We start from the raw sequence: 16303 nt of genomic DNA on the forward strand, positions 1-16303 counted from the left end.
GCGAAGAACCGGAGAGTCTTGTCGTCATCAACATCGGTCACAACTGACTAAACCCCACGATTTACCTACACCTCGCGATCTCAGTGCGCAAGAGTGTCAACTACTTTTTATATCGTTCGAGTGGGAGAACAAAACCAACGGTCTAGACAACCGGTCCGCTCCACCCTGATGCCATTGAGAACATGTGTGGCTCCAGGACTAAAATCGGACAAACATATCACGTCGCTCTCGCTCGAGTTGCGGCTGGTATGTTCCCTTGTGCGCGTATTTTGAATATCTTCTGTTATGCTAGTGTCATTCATCCCATTCGTGATTATGGGTCGTTGACTGCCCGATACAATCCCAAGGGTATTTGACGGCGCGTTTCGAAACCTCAACTCATTAAAAAAAATACTCGCATGCCGTATCATCAACTTCGTCAAAGTGTGTTCTCGCCAAATATGTACTTCTCGTCCAGGAATGACAGCAAAAACCTGGACACCAGTCGACCGGTGTAATTGACCGAAACGTCGCGGGGGAACGGGTGCTGTTCGCCGTTGCTGGGAAGAATGGGATCCATCGCCAAGATGTCCAACTCGGTGTCTGCAAATACGACGTCAATAACAACGATTTGACCGCTGGGTGGGTCTTGAAAAGGCTTACAGTTATCGTCGCCTTGGATCAACTCTTTCAGCCTCATGACCATCTCCATCGCCGGCCCGTCCAGATCGCCCTGCTCGGCCCACGAGTTGTCCAGCATGGGATTAAACGGCTTCGTTGATGCGTCACGGCTGTGCGTCTGATAGATATGATGGAACTGGTACGCAAACTGCTTAAATGGCATGTTCTCGACCTCCCGATTGATGTTGAGGGCGTCCTGGCGCTTGTACTCGGGCGGCGTGTGGTTGCGCAGGCTGATCTCTTTGAGCGCCACAACAAACGTGTCGGCGGCCGTCTCGAGTGACTCCATGAACAGGCAGAGCACGAGGAACGACGCCATGCACGGCGCCCACTCCGCCCGCGACTTGGGCTTGAGCGACTTGGAAAAGGAGTCGAAGAGGCGCTGCATGTCCTTCATCAAGAGCTCGTCAATCACCGCCTTGATCTGCCGGTTGAGGACGCGCGGTGTCACCCACGGCACTTCCTGTGGCACGAGACCCGAGTCTTGCAAGCTGACGACGCTTGACCGGGTGATGCAGAGGTGCCGGGTCATGACGAAGTGGGCGCCGTATATCGCTAGGGCTTTCTTGACCATTGTAGACTGGACAGGGTTAGCAAGCGGACGCGCCAGGATGGGTAGGGGATATGTTACATCAGACTTGCTGGCATATTGATGTACAATGTCCAACACTTTCCTCGGCAGCTCCGTGTGCCGTATTGACTCCGTCACCGACTTCGCGTACTTGGGCTCAGCAGCGATTTCGGCGAGATACTCCTTCACCTTCTTCCTCAGAGCCTCTCTTTGAGACACCGAGTCGAGCTCCAACACCATCGGGGCCGTGCCTCTGGCTTGGAGGTCCACCCTGTCTCTTTGCACGTGCAGATGGTAATGTTGCTGCACGTCGGCGGTCCGGGGCTTGAAGAATCTGGCCTTGATTTTCAGCGTCGCCGACAGGCCCGAGAAGAGCTCGATCTCGCGGGGCGCCAGCTCCACCGCGTCGAGGTCGACGTTCTCCGTCATGAAGCGGGACATCTGGTCTTTCCGGAAGTGGCTCCGCATGAAGTCGGGGAACAGGACGGTGAGGAAGTCGGCGAACTGCCAGCACAAGACTTGCGGCACCTGGACCGCGAGCTTTTTGCAGTTATTGCACGGCCTCTGCGAGTCGCACTTGACCTTGCGGCTGTGGCAGCAGAAGCATGCGCCCAGGCGGCGGACCTTCAGGGCGCTCTCCTTGGTGGCGTTGGCCAGCGGGCCCTTGCGCCCGCGCGACTGGGGCTTCAAGGCCTCGAAGCACTCGAACGGGTTGGGCCGGCCCGAGTGGGCGTTGATGGAGTGAGGTGTGACGATGACGAACTTGCTCGCCGCCTCGGCCGTCTTCTTCTCTACCTTGCCGGCTATGACCTTGCGGATGGGGCTGGATACGGTGGCCTTGTCAGCCTCGTGCTTGATATCAGGCGAGGTCGGATTCGAGTGAGGTGGGCTCGTTGTTGCGGAGCCTTGCGATGAGGAGGAGAGGTCCTCCATAAAGAGCACGGAGCTTCCATTGTCGACCTTGAGGTTCGTCGGACTCCATGGGCCCGGATTCGCATTAGGTGGTAAGATTTGTGAGAGGTCGATGCCGTCCTGCTGGTGTTGGGGAGCTGTCTCCAGCCCCGTCGGGAGCCCGCTCGTCTGGAATGAGTTGACGAAGGATGTCAAATCTAAGAAGCAACCAGTTAGTTGGGCGGCGAAAACAAATTAGTCGAAATTCGAGGACTAAGCTCACCATTCAGATCGAGGTGCTCTTCCGAGAAGAGATAGCCTTGCGGCGTCAAAAAGTCCGACTCCTGGCCGGAGGCAACGGACTGGCCATTGGCGGACGGGGCTGGGGCGGCAAAAGCTTCGGGCTGGTCCGGGAAGCCCGCGGCGGGGAAAGCGGACTGGTCGGGGTCGAGATCGAGGTTCAGCGGGGACAGGCCCACCGGGTCTGAGCTGACGTGGTGCCCGACAACGGCATAGCCGTTTAAGCTTGTGCTGGCCGGGCTAGGCAGGAACCCGACCGAGGCCGGGTACGAGGCATAGTCCAGATATTGCCACGACTCGTCCGTGTCGGCGGCGGACTGGACGTCGTAAGGGGAGTGAGGCGTCGGGCCCCTCGAGGAAACGGACGCCATCACGGACGGCGGTGCGTGAGTTGGTGTCGGCTGTTTGTTCTTTACGTTTGCTTCGGGCGACGTACGAATCGTAGCTGGAAGCGCCTCGCCGTTGAGTCGGAAAGGCACCAGAAGCTCTGAAAGCGGCCGTTTGATCCGAGTTGATGAGAGCTACGAACACCTTTGTTCGTCAAAAATCGAAGCGAACCTGTTTTCCCTGTGACGTCGGATGGCCTGCTGGCGGAAGGGAGAGAGGACTGTGTATGCTGACGAATTCCAGATACTGGCGCGCGGGGGTGACTTCGTTGGGCCAAGCCAACGCTAGGTGTGTCCGTGTCGTTTCTGTCGTCGCCGTCGTCGTGGTCGTCGTCGTGTTCGTTATAATCGTCGTTCAATACTCAAAAACGAAAAGAAAACAGGGAATCAATCACCAAAGTGCTCCAGGGGCGGACTTGAGCGGGAACTTGGAAGTCGTCAATTTGACAGTCCGTTTTTGCCCTGTCTTCTTTACCGCTCGGGAAAGGCATGCAGGAGAGCGGGAACGATGGGAGACGGGCACGAAAAAGGGCGGCCAGCAGGATGAATACGAGTGGACGGCCGTGTCACCCCCATGCCAGCGCCGCTGCACATCCATCCATCCATATGCGCAGTCCTTTTAGAACTGCAGCTGCTGTACTATGGCTGGACCAAAAATACAACAGTCTCCGCTTCCCTCCGAACTCCCAACCTCAGCTCGCTAAACCCTTTCTGGGACCGAGGGCGGGCTCCAGTGCTCTACGTTGATTGGTCACCGGCCTCGCTAGCCCGATGCATCACCGGCCGTTTACCGGGTCTCGGCGGTCTCCCACACCGGGTGACCGAAGCTCCTTCGGTGCCTGCGAACGCACGTGGTTCAGTGGCGAGGAGGGCAAGACCTCTCAAATGTCCTGTCGGTTCGGCATGGAGACAAGAAGGATCCGGTGTCCCCTCCTTAACGAGCCGATCCGGGTCGCGCTCCCTGCTTCCTTCTTCGACGAACTGCAGCCAACCTAGTGTTGATCGATGGAACTGAGACCTGACTCCAACCTTGGCTTATCAACCCCCTTTTGCATTCCAAAAGATAGTTTGGCTTGTAAATTCTGACGACTACCGGTATCCCAGAGATCGACGGATGCGCGTGCATCAACGAATCGGCCCGACCCCCAGATAGCTTTCTCCCATCGACGACTGTCCAACATCAACCAGGTTGACATTCCGCTCCCCGTCGAAATCAGGGTCATTGCATTCGCAACCCTCAAGCCCTCATCAGACCTTGACTCAAACCAAACCATCCACACCCCGTGCCCTCAACACCGCATCCCATCGTGAACCTTCCACGAGCACGTCTCTAGAAGAACTACCCTGCCTAGTTTCCAGCCTCGATACCTAGGCGGCAAGTGCGACATCGACAGAGTCTGCCGTCAAACTCTTCGAGGAAAACCTCTTCATTCCAGTGCCTTCAAGTACAACGTTACTGTACAACAAACCTAACCTACCTACTCGGCTCCTCTTGCGGCCGGAGTGACGCGTGGCATCCCCCGTCAATATAAGGTTTAGCACGCGCGCAGCGCTTGAGTAGGACTTGTACGCACGAGACACACTCCCCACGCCTAGCAATACGTGTTATATCCAGCACAGCACAGCCCACACAGCGAACCTCGTTCGGCGTCGAAGCTCAATGACGACCACGCCGGCCGCCGCTCCCGCTTAGGCAAAAGCTGCCGCGCGAGATGGCACACCCGCTCCGCTCCTGTTGGCATCCTACCGTGCTCGCCAGTCTTCTGGCTCCGTCTCCGCCGCGAAGCCCCTCCGGCAAACACTGCACGCCGGCAGCGGCTCGGAACAACGTTTCAAGTCGTATGAGATCACCGGCAGACTATCCAGAAGCAACAGGCCAACTTAAATGCCGAACGCTGCCACCTATCTCAGTGACCCAACTCAACACGAAACTAGCTCCCAAACGTCAAATCAACAACGCAGAGTTCCGAGCCCGAACTATCTTGCTTGGCACAACACCCTCACTACACACCAAAATGGAACGTACCAACTTTGTCAAGGTTAGCCCAGTGAGCGCCACATCCGGGTGAACTCCTGCCCCGAATTTCTTTGCCCGATCTCTCTCTCTCTCTCTCTCTCTCTCCTTGGGTCTACCTACCACCGGCGTTGGGACAGCCATACCAGGTGAGCCATGACCACACACCATCTACATAGCCCACCCAACCCTGCCTGCCACACGCTTTTGCTTATTCAATATATCGTCAGCCAGTATTCGAAACCTCATTCCATCGGTCTCGAACGCTCGGCCAGAATCCCACTTCCCTTGCAAACCCGGTTCCCAGTCACTGTCGCCTCCAGCCGGAACAAACCTCACCTGCATTTCGAATAAGGCTCGGGAACCTGCTTTCTGCAAAAAAAAAAAAAAAAAAAAAAAAAAAGCGTCATCATCGCCGCCGTCTGCGTGTAGGCGGCAGAACTGAAGAATGAAGTAGCAAGGCGGCGGGCCTGCGGTAGCCCTCGCCCGTCGGCTTGGACTTCTTCGGCACCACCCATACCATCCCCATCAAAAGTACCCTTGCCCACCTCGTGTGAATATGGTCAGTACTGGCCATCTCCAGGAAGGAAAACCGCATTTCCGAGTTAATATATCGTTCCATCACCTACTCCTTGCCCTGTCTTTGACGTAAGTTCTCGGGGCGGCATACTGCGACGGCCGCATATCGCATCTACTGCGTGTCTCTCTCCCTCCCTCCCTCTTGCTCTCCCCCGGTGCTCGCCATTTGTACCCCAATCTCTTACCCTCCCTTCCCCGGGGGACCCATCCAGCGGAATGCGACATCACGGCCTCCCATCCCCTCCCTCACAGTTCGCACCAGGCCACCTACGGCGCTCGTTCCCCGTCCTTGGCGTAGTCGAGAGAACCACTCCCCCTCCCCAAGTCGATCATTGTCACCCTTGACACTGCTCCAGCCCAAGTCACCCCGTCAGGCACGCAAGCAGGACACATGTCGGCCGATGATCACCGTTCGTTTCAGCCCAATCTAAGCGCCGTTGGGCGAGGGGGCAGCACTGGTTCTTGCCACTCCCTGATGAACCGAGATGCGGTGCCAGAGTGCAAAGCAACTGGGGTCTTTTGGAATCCCAGACCACGTGTGCGGAAGTAGACTCCCTAGCGCCAGAGGGCGAGCCACCAGTGTGCATTGAGCAGGGCCTCTTTTCAAAGTCGTGACGTTCACCAAAGGACCGGATCTCCACCTACGAGCGAATGAGATACTACATAGAATTCTTTGGTGCTAGGGAATGAGCCCGGCATAATAGGGCCTGCCACTGACATCAAACTGCTGAAGATTCATCTATAGCCTCCCAGAACCTATTTCGAATAGAGAAGTGGGCGTGAACTATATTCAAAATATGCCCGAGTTACCCTCTCGCCCAGGAAAGAATCGCAAATCTCAAGCAAGCGCAGACGCGCAGATATGGCACAAACCAATATCAAACAGCCGGCCGATAGCTCTCCCACAGTGTAAGACGAAGCGTGTCGAGAAGAGAACAATAAAAAAGGATTTGACACTTTGAAACGACTCTAGGGCCACCTCCCCCCCTCCTTCAACACGCCATGGCAGTGCAAGAGATGGATCAACGAAGCCGATTGGAAAGAAAAGATAAAAAAATAAAAATAAAAAAAAAAGGCAAACAACGATGTACAAAGACGATTTCCACCCTTTTCCCGAGGAACCCGTAGCGCCCGTTCCTTCCCTGTATGCTCATTCCCTTTTTTTGCTTACGAAACCAATCCGTAAAAGGGGGTGGGAGGGGAAGTAGGGTATATGCGAAAAATAAGAACCAAAATCATTCGGAATAGCAACAAAGAGGCCTCTTCTGTCCGAACGGGTTGGGCAGCATTACCATCTCTCCGCTAGTACAAAAATACAAAACAAGACGCAGCTCGCTTGCTGAGCGACGGAGGGCTGAGCTAGGCTAGCCTGTGGTGTTTCTCCCTCCCTGCGTCGTGCCTTTTGGGGGGATCCTGTCGTCCTGTTACTCCCCCCGAGGTCCGTATCATAGTCATCTACAGTCTTCTTTGTGCTCTCTTCTCAAAGAGCGAGAAGGATTCCGCCCATCTGCCATAACTTTCTTGTTCGTAAGGTCTGTAAAGATTCATCATCATAAGCCCGGTTCACCGAGACGATAGTCGAGGCTGAGTATGAGCCACTTCGTTGTCGGGGTTCGATCTGGGTATGTAACGTGAGAGGCATAGAAGCAGTTTAGCTTCTGAACCGTGTGGCCGCGCGGTCTTGGATCTGCTTCTCCGTAGAAACGTATAGTCGGTCGAGGTAGTCCATAGCGCTCGCGTCCTTGAGGATCTTGGCCACCTGGATGCCTGCCGAAATGAGTTGTAAAATATTGCGGTCGTCCTTCAATGGTCGGCTCTGGTGCTTGGCCGCATGTCGCATCTCCAAAGAGTTCTCGAGAATCGTGACAAACTGCTTGATCTGTCCGTTGTAAAGCACCCGCGCCGGGATGCGGCGCTTCGTTGCCAGTCGCTTCAAGAGATAGACCCACTCCGTCCATTCCCGGTCCTGCGGCCTCTCTACAGGTCGCATATCTTGCGTCAAGGGAATTGGAAACTGGTATTTCGCAACAAAATCATAGGCGCATTGCGAGAGGCGGTCGTTTACTTGGGTAAGGACCAGGTCCTGCTCCTGCACGTGCAGGTTTGTGGGCAGGTGAGGTAGTTCGCGCTCCTGCATGGCGATGTATTCTGGTGGCGGGCGGGCTAGAAACTGATGCGGGCCGTCGAATTCGTCGCGGTTAGACGGTCTACGCTGGGGCCGACCCTTCCCATTCACTTTTCCCTTGCTCGGGGGTGTGGCGCCGGCTCCATTCTCGAGGGAGTAGTCAGACAGGTTTGGGGATGCAATAATGTCGTCGACCGAGTCCGTTGGGGAGCATCTCTCCTGGTGGTCCCACACCTGGGAGTTCGTACTCTTGTACGAGCCATAGGCAGCAGCACCACTGGTGCCGTATGTGCCAGAAGCCGGGCGCGATCCGTACGCAGGGGCGACGGCGGCGGCGGCGGCGGCGGCAGCGGTAACATGGGGATTTGTTCCGATCGGCAAGTTGTAGTTACTGGCTCCGGGCGAGTATGCGGACACGCTTGAAAGGAACGGTGTTACTCGCTTGCTCCTTGCGGCAGAAGAAATGGCAAAAAGTTCGACGTCTGGTTCTTACCTTGATGAGCGATAATAGTTGTTGTCAAACCCTCCAGCGGGCGGGAATGTATCATTGTACATTGAACTTCTTTCGTTGGTCAGTTTTCCCTCCTCGGGCTTCAGGAAATGAACAAAAAGGGCGGACCGTACCTCCGCGTCGAGTTCCAAGGTCCGTTGGACATGGTTGATGGTCTGTAGGCAAAGTCCGGCTGGGCCATTTCTTCCGGGGGCATAACGGTAGAGAAAGAAAATAAAATAAAAAAAAGTCAAGCAGCAGAGCTTTGGAGGGTTTCCAAAGAGTCCAGGGACGGAAACCACGTGAAATAAGAATAGTCCTTAGGCGGGCAGGTCAGCCCTGGGTGTCCGGAAAGAGTCCTCGGGATAATATGATCTTCGGCCAAGTATTCCTGGTACAATGCGGCAAGACGTCTGCTCAAACACAAGGGAATCCACGATAACAGAATGGCTTTGTTCCAGGATGTCACCCTTGAAGAACTTCGGGTCGTTGCAAGGGCGGTGTGGGTGTTTGGGGGAGAACGGTCCAAGAAACAGCCCGTCTCCACGACTGCCACCTTACTGACTTATAAGATGGTCGGGGATGGCTTGATGTGGGAGACCCTAGGGGGTTAGTGGGATATGTCTGGTTCTGCTGGCGCAAAACGGAAAAGAAGAAACCAACAAGCTCCTAGGATGAACGAGGATGGGGGAGCGGGCAGGATCCTGACAGTGGGTGATTAAGTTCGGAATGGAGGCATTTATGTCTGCTGCTTGCGATGGCTGTCTTCGTGGGGGGCGTTGCACTGAGGCGGCGAAAATGGCTGATCCCGGTCAAGACGGCAGAAAGATGGGGTCCGTTGGGAAGTCGAGGCGGAGGGCAGGTAGGACAGGGACCAGGAAAGACGCAGGCCGGCGAGACTCGAGTAAAGATTTGCATTCGCCCCAATGACCGATACTACGGAGACGTCTCTGGTTTCAAGCAGATGGTTGCCGCATGGCCTGGAGGATACGTGACTGCCAAGCGCCGTAGTCGAGAAGGTTCGTCTGTCGGGCGTTCTGGAATAGATTGGTTAATGGTGCGTGTCCCAAGACCAGTTGGCATCCATCCCTAGCTTTGCTGAGCCAAGTTTGTATCATGGATCGTGGGCTCAACACGCGAGTGATGAGAGAGATCAGCGTGCCCTCGGCTGGCTGGTGCCCTTCGGTCTCCTCTATTTTCGTGCGATGCTAGCTGTTCTTTTCTTCTTCTTTTTTTTCTCTTTCTGACAGTTGGCCCCTCTCTCAGGGAAGACCCCAGAACAGACAACTCTGCTGGCTGGTCCGTACAGGCTGACGTGTAGAAGCCATTGGACGTGCCAACTCTTGACGGACAACGGAGCCAGTTGTGTAGAATAGGGCACCGATTGGGCTGTGACAGAAACTTTTCTGTCGCTGGGCAGGACAATTGTTGCCCGAAAAGTCGGAGTATCTCTTCGGTACCGGATGGGATGATTTGTGCAGGGTTGTACCTAGCGGGGAAGAAGCGGTGACAGCACGCCGGGTTGGGCACGAATTGGACAAGCAAATACCAACAGCCGATACGATGAGGGGACGCGCGCTAGGTGCGAAATGTACGTGCCCAACCATGCCTTGATGCCCACTTGGACAGATGAAGTTGCTTTTGTGCATTATCGAATCAGAACCCCTACCTTGCAAGCTCCCTGACAGTGATGTCTTCAGCGAGGACGAAGCGGCGCCAGCCAATCATGCCGGGCGGCGACGGAATGTGCTCCGTCGTGAGATTCGTGGACGCCTCACGGTGCTGACAGCTGGCTCCTCCTTCCTTTTGAAAAATGAGGCCCAATTTGCTGACTGGAAGAAGCTCCATGATTCGCAAAAGTATCCATTGACCCGACCTTGACGCAGCGACGTGAAGCTGGGCGTGACTTATTTGAACTGGGGCAGGGAACCAGGGCCCGTCAACCTTTAACCGGAGCACAAGCTGATGGGGGTTTGAAGATGATTTTGGTTGGGGAGGCAAGGCCCTGAGTGGTGTGAGGGCCAATGGCGCGCAGGCAGTAGTCGTTTTGCTGGCTGCGGGTGACTACCTAGTCATTCCAACGTCCATCGCCAATCAGCGGGATGACGTGCGCCTCGGTTAACCCCAGTATCCTGGGAACTCTCTTGAGAACCTCAACTGATCGGACTTGACCATGCCCCGACGTCAAGGGCGAGCTAGGTAGAGTGGTCGGATTGATCGCCATAACATCTGTGCATCATGTGCGTGGGGAGATTACTCGATCTCAGGGTGTAGTCAATGGAGAGAAATTTGATCCAAGACCGATGGGTGGAGGAAGAAGGGGCTACTTCGTCGCTTGGTGAGCTTGTCTCAAGCGTGGGGGTGCTGCGGGACGATCATATTGTCGATTTGAGATGGAGATCGTCACTTGTTACTCGTTGTCATCGCAGACAACTGTACAGCCTCAGTCGCCCCTCTCCACGGTTCGCCTTGGTGTGGATGGGATATGCTTCCATCCCGTGACTGCTCAAGCACGCAGAGGCGGCTGCATGTGTCGGTAGGTAGGGCTCCAGGCTCTCAGTGCATTGAGCCAAGGTGGGTTGCTTTGCTGTTTATTGTGTTTCGCATGCCTCATCGAGACGAGGTCTATCCGGAGCGGAGCAGAGTGATGAAAGCTAGCCGAAACGCAGGAGCCAAAAGTCTTGGGATCTCCATGTTTCCGGGCATTGATGAGTCCGGGATGATGCGCATGGCGGAAATACGCATGAAAAGGCCGAAATCACATCCGGTGTGTCCCACTCTAGATCTGGCGATTCGGAGGAGCATGACCGGTCACTTTCACCGAGTTGTCAATGCGCCTTCGCATCTTCGGAATATGCGCCAATCCTAGCTGGCTCGGGATGACGGCTCAGACCAAGGTCGTCCGGCCACGAAAGCATTTTCGAACGTTCGATGCCGGTCACAAGGACAACACTCTCCAAGCTTTGCTGTAAGAAGGGTCTAGTGGCCTAACGAACCAGTTGGAGCAAGGTTGATGCTCGGTGCGAGTAAAGGGATGACTCGGATGTGTTGAATTGGTCCTGCAATCAATCGCCTGCTTCGTTGGCGAGAGCACCAGCGAGTAATGTCGGGATGTTCTGTGAAGCAGGCTGGTTGGTTGGTTGGTTGGTTAGGGTAAGTTCGGATCATGGTTGACGCTTGCCGCCCTCCTTCTTTTACTGTGTTGCTGCTTCCTCTGATCGTCCCTTCCCTTTTCGGTCTTTCTCCTGCCCTCACTTCTCGTCGGAGAAACGGTGGGAGAGAGAGCCGAAGGCAGAGACGAAGGAAGCTCCAGTTCTCCAGTCCGTCCGAACAGCCGGTCTATGGACCCACCCACTTACCTTCTTGCTGTCTCATTGGACGATCCGTCATGCATGTCTCGTGTAGCAACTCCCACATGATCTCCTGCGCCAATCATCGTCATCGCTATCTATGAATCCGTCACAAACATCCCGATTGGAAATGGACAACATCTTTTTTTCCTCTCCTCTTTTCAATCTTCCAACCGCCTGCGCCTTACTTCCCTTCCCTCTCATAGTCGATACCCCGAAGGACTGTTCTCTGCATGCTTTGGCTGACGGTTCCGGGATCTAATGCGCACCTACAAGGCCAGTCCCGTCCTGGATAACATAGCCGCTGTCGCGTCAAGCATGGTCACCCGGCGCCGCTTTGAACACCGGTGACCGCGTGGAGCTCCATTGATGCCGAGGCGCCGGCAGGCCGAGTGACCATGGCGCCGCCCAAGAACCGAGTCCGTAAGTTCCACCGTCGGAGCAAGAATGGCTGTACGACATGTAAACAGCGTCATGTGCGTTGTGACGAGCGCAAGCCCCTGTGGTATGTAAGCCTTACTCTATGCTATACTTTCTTGTCTTTCTGTATTCTTTTTCTATCCCTCTATCCTACTCACTACAGACCTCCCTTCCGGCCGTTGCCATTGACAATCTTGGACGAGTCCTGCTATAACCAATATGGGCCCCGTTCCGTCACAGCTTAGTGGCTAACACCTCTTGCAGTACAAACTGCTTGCAGACTGGCAAGGATTGCATCTACCCAGAACCAGAACCCAAGCACGAGTCCCGGGCCCCGTCCGAATCCACTGTATCCGAGGGAACGGCTCCTCTTTTTAATGCCGTGTCACATCAGCCGTTCGCCGGGTTTTCGTCCGACTACCAGATGTCGTCCATGTCGCAGTGGCTGTGGCACCAGTGTGAGCAGCGCGAACGCGATCTCGAGAAGGGACCAAACTGATGCGGTGCACAGTCTCTACCTTCTACGTTAGGGGGCAGACCCCAGTAGAGAGGGGTCAAAACTTGTGCAGGTATGTTGTTGATCGCCCCGCCCCATCGTACCCAGCGAGGCTGACACGCAGAAGTGTCCAAAGGACGCTGCTACATCCGGGCCTTCTCCACGGGTGTCTGGTTGTTGCGGCCTGTCAGTGGGCATGGGTGACTGGTTCACTTGAACATGTCAAAGTACCCTTTCTCTACCACAAGACAGCGGCATACGAGTTTGCAAAGCATCAGCTCTCCGAGTCTGCTGAAAGCGTTAGTGACACAAGCATTTTCGCTATAGCCACACTGGCGCTCACCGAGGTACGTTGCCATCAGCAGCTGGTCCTGACGTTTGTGTTGACCAAGCTTGCAAAGGGTGCCGTTGGCGATCTGGACGCCTCTTCAAAGCACTTGCGGGGTCTTCACAGACTGACGCTCAGGAAAAATGGTTACAACTTGATGAGGTCAAACTTGGCGCAGCAGATGCTGGAGATGTAAGATGCCTCTTCCGCGATGCGCAAGAGACCAGACATGCTGATACGTTTCGTATAGGGCCGGCGATCGTCTACGTCGAGGCGAGGTCAGCGTCATGCACGACGCCATCAGTGCTGACTTCCAGCCCAGCATCATCGCCTTGCTGTTCACGTCACTGTGGGACATGGAGAGCCTGCCACCGCGACAGGCACCGAGATACGGCTGGTGGGAGGGGGACGAGACTCCCACGGACAGGCTTTGGCAGGATTACACAAAGAACCTCAACTGGGAGCTCTCACGGGGATTCGACCCCGAACGCAACATAGCGACAATGCTGAACGGCGACGCAAAAAGCAGCAGGGCGAGTTACATCGCCACGTTCTTCTACCTCGTCATGGCAGTCAACGATAACGAGATGGACTGTGTCTTGACGGTGTGGCTGCTGGAGCAGCTCGTTGATGATGTCTGCAACAAGGAGGAGGAGATGATTGCCGGCACATTCAGCCGGAGTCTCTGGTTCTGGAGTGTCCTGTTTGGTGCTGCCGTGGCTAGCACGGGCAGACCCATCACTGCAACGGGAAGGGAGCAGCTCGCAAAGTGGAGGGCAGTGTACGCGTCGAAGCTGGTTTTGGCGAGCAGTGTGATGCAGCTTGACAGTTGGCAAGCGGCAAAAGCAGTCCTCGCGGAGGTCGCTTGGACTGACGGTTCAGACGCCGAGGGGAGACTGCATGATATTTGGGAGGATGCAGCGTTGGGTTGGGAATTCCAGGGCCGGGTGCTCGACTTTACTTGAGGAGGAACTCAGCGAGATGGCGAGGGGGAAGAAAGGTACAAGTCCTGAACCTCTTGATTGCCGTGCACTCTTCAACGCAGCAATGGCAGGATATCTATCACAGCACTGTTGTGGATAACGGAAGATGGGGAACATGATCTCAAAGATCCGGAAAGGAGTTGAGGATAAAAAAATTGGGGAAGAAAGTCGAGACGGAGGAGTAATGGTTTCGGTATCAAAGCCATGGTGACTAGGGTTGAGTCAGACGGCCGGAACATTTGAGATTTGGATATCCCTTTGAGGACCAGGGTTGCAGCATGCCGGCAATGTGCTGCGACTCGTACTGCTGTCAAGTTTAGGTACGCACAAAAGTGGACCATGGCAGGTATGCAGCTACCCGAGATCTGATACCATGGTAAACCCCACCAAACCAAACCATAGGGACGAACCCGAGCATCTAGACGAATTAGAGACCATCGGCCAGCCGCAATTACAGTAGTCTCGGGCTAGCCCGTCATGTGTGGGAACGACGGCCATTTCTCTGGCGCGGAAAAGAGAGGTTGTTGGTTCATGTGACCTGGACGGAAAGACCACAAACCTACCTCCCTTGACCAGCCGGAACTCCCAACGCAGCAAACCGCTCGTAGAACATCAAGTCTGGAGACCGAGAGAAAAGCTCATCTGGATCGCGAAACTGCCGGGCGAGTTCAACCTACCAATAGCGTCGGCCTAGCAACCCTCGTGGCGCCCACGCTATCCGCGACTGGACTTGTTCGCCCAAAGGGGGAGCGAAGGTGGCGCCAGCCGCCACCAGAACGGTTCGGTTGGCTTCTGTGCGGCGGCTACACCCGTAGTAAGGTTTCCTTGAAGGCGTTTCTCAAAAAGGAATCGACTATGTTGGCGAGAGACAGCGAGAGAGAGAGAGAGAGGCGGCATGCTGGAGCTCCAGGTTCAGCGTCCAAGTCCATACAGCATGTGCTCGGCGGATGCATGGCTTCATGAGCTTAGGTCGAGATGTCACGATGATCACTTACAAGAACAGCTTGCTGTCATGGGCATTTGGACTTGAAGCTCATCACACACTGCATCTCAACCGAAGAAGCTTCAAAGACCTCACTGACCGGTCGAGAAATCTGTTCGTCTCATCGAATTTTCTCCTTTTTCTTTCTTTCAAAAATGAAGCCCTCGCTCTTTGGCGCCCTTGTCGGCGGCACCATCGCCGGTGTGGCTGCCTCCCACCCATGGACAAGCTCTTTGGCCGCCAGGCCGTGGTGTGCAACCGCGACAACTGCTTCCGTGCTGTCATCGGCTTCCAGCCCGGGCCGGCGGTGGCGTCGGCCGACTGTTCCTTATGGATGCAAACCACCGAGAGGCCTTGCGCATCGACCGTGACGCAGACGGCAATCGTCACGTCCTTCACGACGACCTTGGCCAACTCCTAACCTAACCTCAGGAAGGCGAAGCGCGAGAAGCTGGAGGGCCGACAGGCCTCGTCGGCCACCAACGAGGCCGCCACAGCGTCGTGCGCCCCCTCTCAGAGCCTCCCGAGCAGCATACCGGCTTGCATCGACACGGCCTTCATCCTGCGAGGGTCGGGTGACAGGAGCGTGTACGTGACGGTCGTCGACAAGGCCGGGCAGATACGCAACTCCGACAGCCCGGAAAAGACCCTCGTCGACTACTACTAACCCGAACCGGCCACCGCCAACGGCAGGGTGTACAGCGACGTGCAGCGCGAGAGGAACTACCTGTAGAAACGTTGGCCAGAACGCAGGCGACCACTACGGCGGCTATTAGTCGAGCGGCTTGCCCACCGAGAATCCTGCAGTATACGGCTTTTGCTATTGCCCCAACCAGGGCGGCTACCAGTACATGATCCCGAACAACTCGAATGTGCGCTGTGCGAGAAGTTATGCTCCCCTGGGCTTCTGGCTGCAGGCGTACTCGGCCAAAGCCTAGCCGCTGTCCGGATGGGGGGCTTTGGCACAAGATGGGCAGGATCACTGAGCTGGGCATAATTCTCCTTAACGCGCATGAATCGATTAATACACGAGCTGTTGTACATACGTGCGTTTTTGTTTTGTTTTTATAAACGAATATTGCCAATCTCCGCAAGACGCCGACGCGAGGACGTCAGTCGGCATAAAGATCGCCATGCCTTGCGGATTACCTCATGTCGTGTTCAAGGGGGATCGGCGATTCGAGGGCCATCTTACCGGCTGCCGAAGGAACCAGCGTGACAGAGAGTTGATGGTGTGGAAGTCTCGACAGGGTATGGGCGAGTAATGAACCAGCATCCGCCGCCAGTGCCACGAAGCAGCTCGACGGGGGGGGGGATGGGGGCAGCCGAACGGCTCTGTCGACCCGGATGGTCTTACAACCTTTCCAACGTTAGAGGGATGGAAAGGGTTACAACGTGTTGTTCCAATCACGCGCACTGGCGGGAGCGAGGATGAAGGCTGTTTGGAGGCCGCGAGAAGTGAGTTGCGTTTCTCCAGGAATTCTTGGGAAGCGCTGCGTTGCTATGACTATTGCAGATGGACGGATAGGGTATGTGGTGGTTTGAGGCTGCGGGTTGGCTTGAGCGTGCAGACATGTCTTCCGAAGAAGACGGAACGTTGGACTGGCCGTTTGAGGGAAGTGGCCGAGACGGCATGGCTTCCTCCGGTCGTCGTCTTCGTTGTCGTCGGCGTCGTTGTCGGCGTCGTCATGTGCGCAGGCAGCTAGCTAACCTTCTCTGGCTTAAACT

At 55.5% G+C, this 16303-nt stretch overlaps 5 protein-coding genes across 5 annotated transcripts; 3 read left to right on the forward strand and 2 right to left on the reverse strand.

The window, feature by feature from the left end:
* Nucleotides 1–293: 293 nt before the first annotated feature.
* Nucleotides 294–2996, reverse strand: LY79DRAFT_210059 (uncharacterized protein). The gene is made up of 3 exons (XM_060551532.1): nucleotides 2406–2996; nucleotides 1292–2340; nucleotides 294–1240 (listed from the first exon to the last, which is right to left on the reverse strand). The coding sequence occupies exons 1-3, from the start codon at nucleotides 2791–2793 to the stop codon at nucleotides 419–421; spliced, it is 2259 nt and encodes a 752-aa protein (XP_060419817.1). The 5' UTR covers nucleotides 2794–2996; the 3' UTR covers nucleotides 294–418.
* Nucleotides 2997–4520: 1524 nt separating this feature from the next.
* On the forward strand, nucleotides 4521–4877 carry LY79DRAFT_575689 (uncharacterized protein; the record flags this gene model as incomplete). The annotated part of the gene is made up of 1 exon (XM_060559725.1): nucleotides 4521–4877. One exon carries the CDS (start codon nucleotides 4521–4523, stop codon nucleotides 4875–4877), a length of 357 nt encoding a protein of 118 aa, XP_060419818.1.
* Nucleotides 4878–7052: 2175 nt separating this feature from the next.
* Nucleotides 7053–8218, reverse strand: LY79DRAFT_505529 (uncharacterized protein; the record flags this gene model as incomplete). The annotated part of the gene is made up of 3 exons (XM_060553632.1): nucleotides 7053–7944; nucleotides 8020–8085; nucleotides 8151–8218. The coding sequence occupies 3 exons, from the start codon at nucleotides 8216–8218 to the stop codon at nucleotides 7053–7055; spliced, it is 1026 nt and encodes a 341-aa protein (XP_060419819.1).
* Nucleotides 8219–12210: 3992 nt separating this feature from the next.
* Nucleotides 12211–13575, forward strand: LY79DRAFT_505143 (uncharacterized protein; the record flags this gene model as incomplete). The annotated part of the gene is made up of 4 exons (XM_060553583.1): nucleotides 12211–12244; nucleotides 12298–12355; nucleotides 12419–12802; nucleotides 12861–13575. 4 exons carry the CDS (start codon nucleotides 12211–12213, stop codon nucleotides 13573–13575), a joined length of 1191 nt encoding a protein of 396 aa, XP_060419820.1.
* A 1220-nt stretch (nucleotides 13576–14795) lies between these two features.
* On the forward strand, nucleotides 14796–15242 carry LY79DRAFT_665679 (uncharacterized protein; the record flags this gene model as incomplete). Its single annotated transcript, XM_060563106.1, has 2 exons — nucleotides 14796–14887; nucleotides 15008–15242. The coding sequence occupies 2 exons, from the start codon at nucleotides 14796–14798 to the stop codon at nucleotides 15240–15242; spliced, it is 327 nt and encodes a 108-aa protein (XP_060419821.1).
* Nucleotides 15243–16303: the final 1061 nt, after the last annotated feature.

This window comes from Colletotrichum navitas (assembly GCF_030913465.1).
Source record: "Colletotrichum navitas strain CBS 125086 chromosome Unknown LY79scaffold_3, whole genome shotgun sequence".
Taxonomy (NCBI): Eukaryota; Fungi; Ascomycota; class Sordariomycetes; order Glomerellales; family Glomerellaceae; genus Colletotrichum; species Colletotrichum navitas.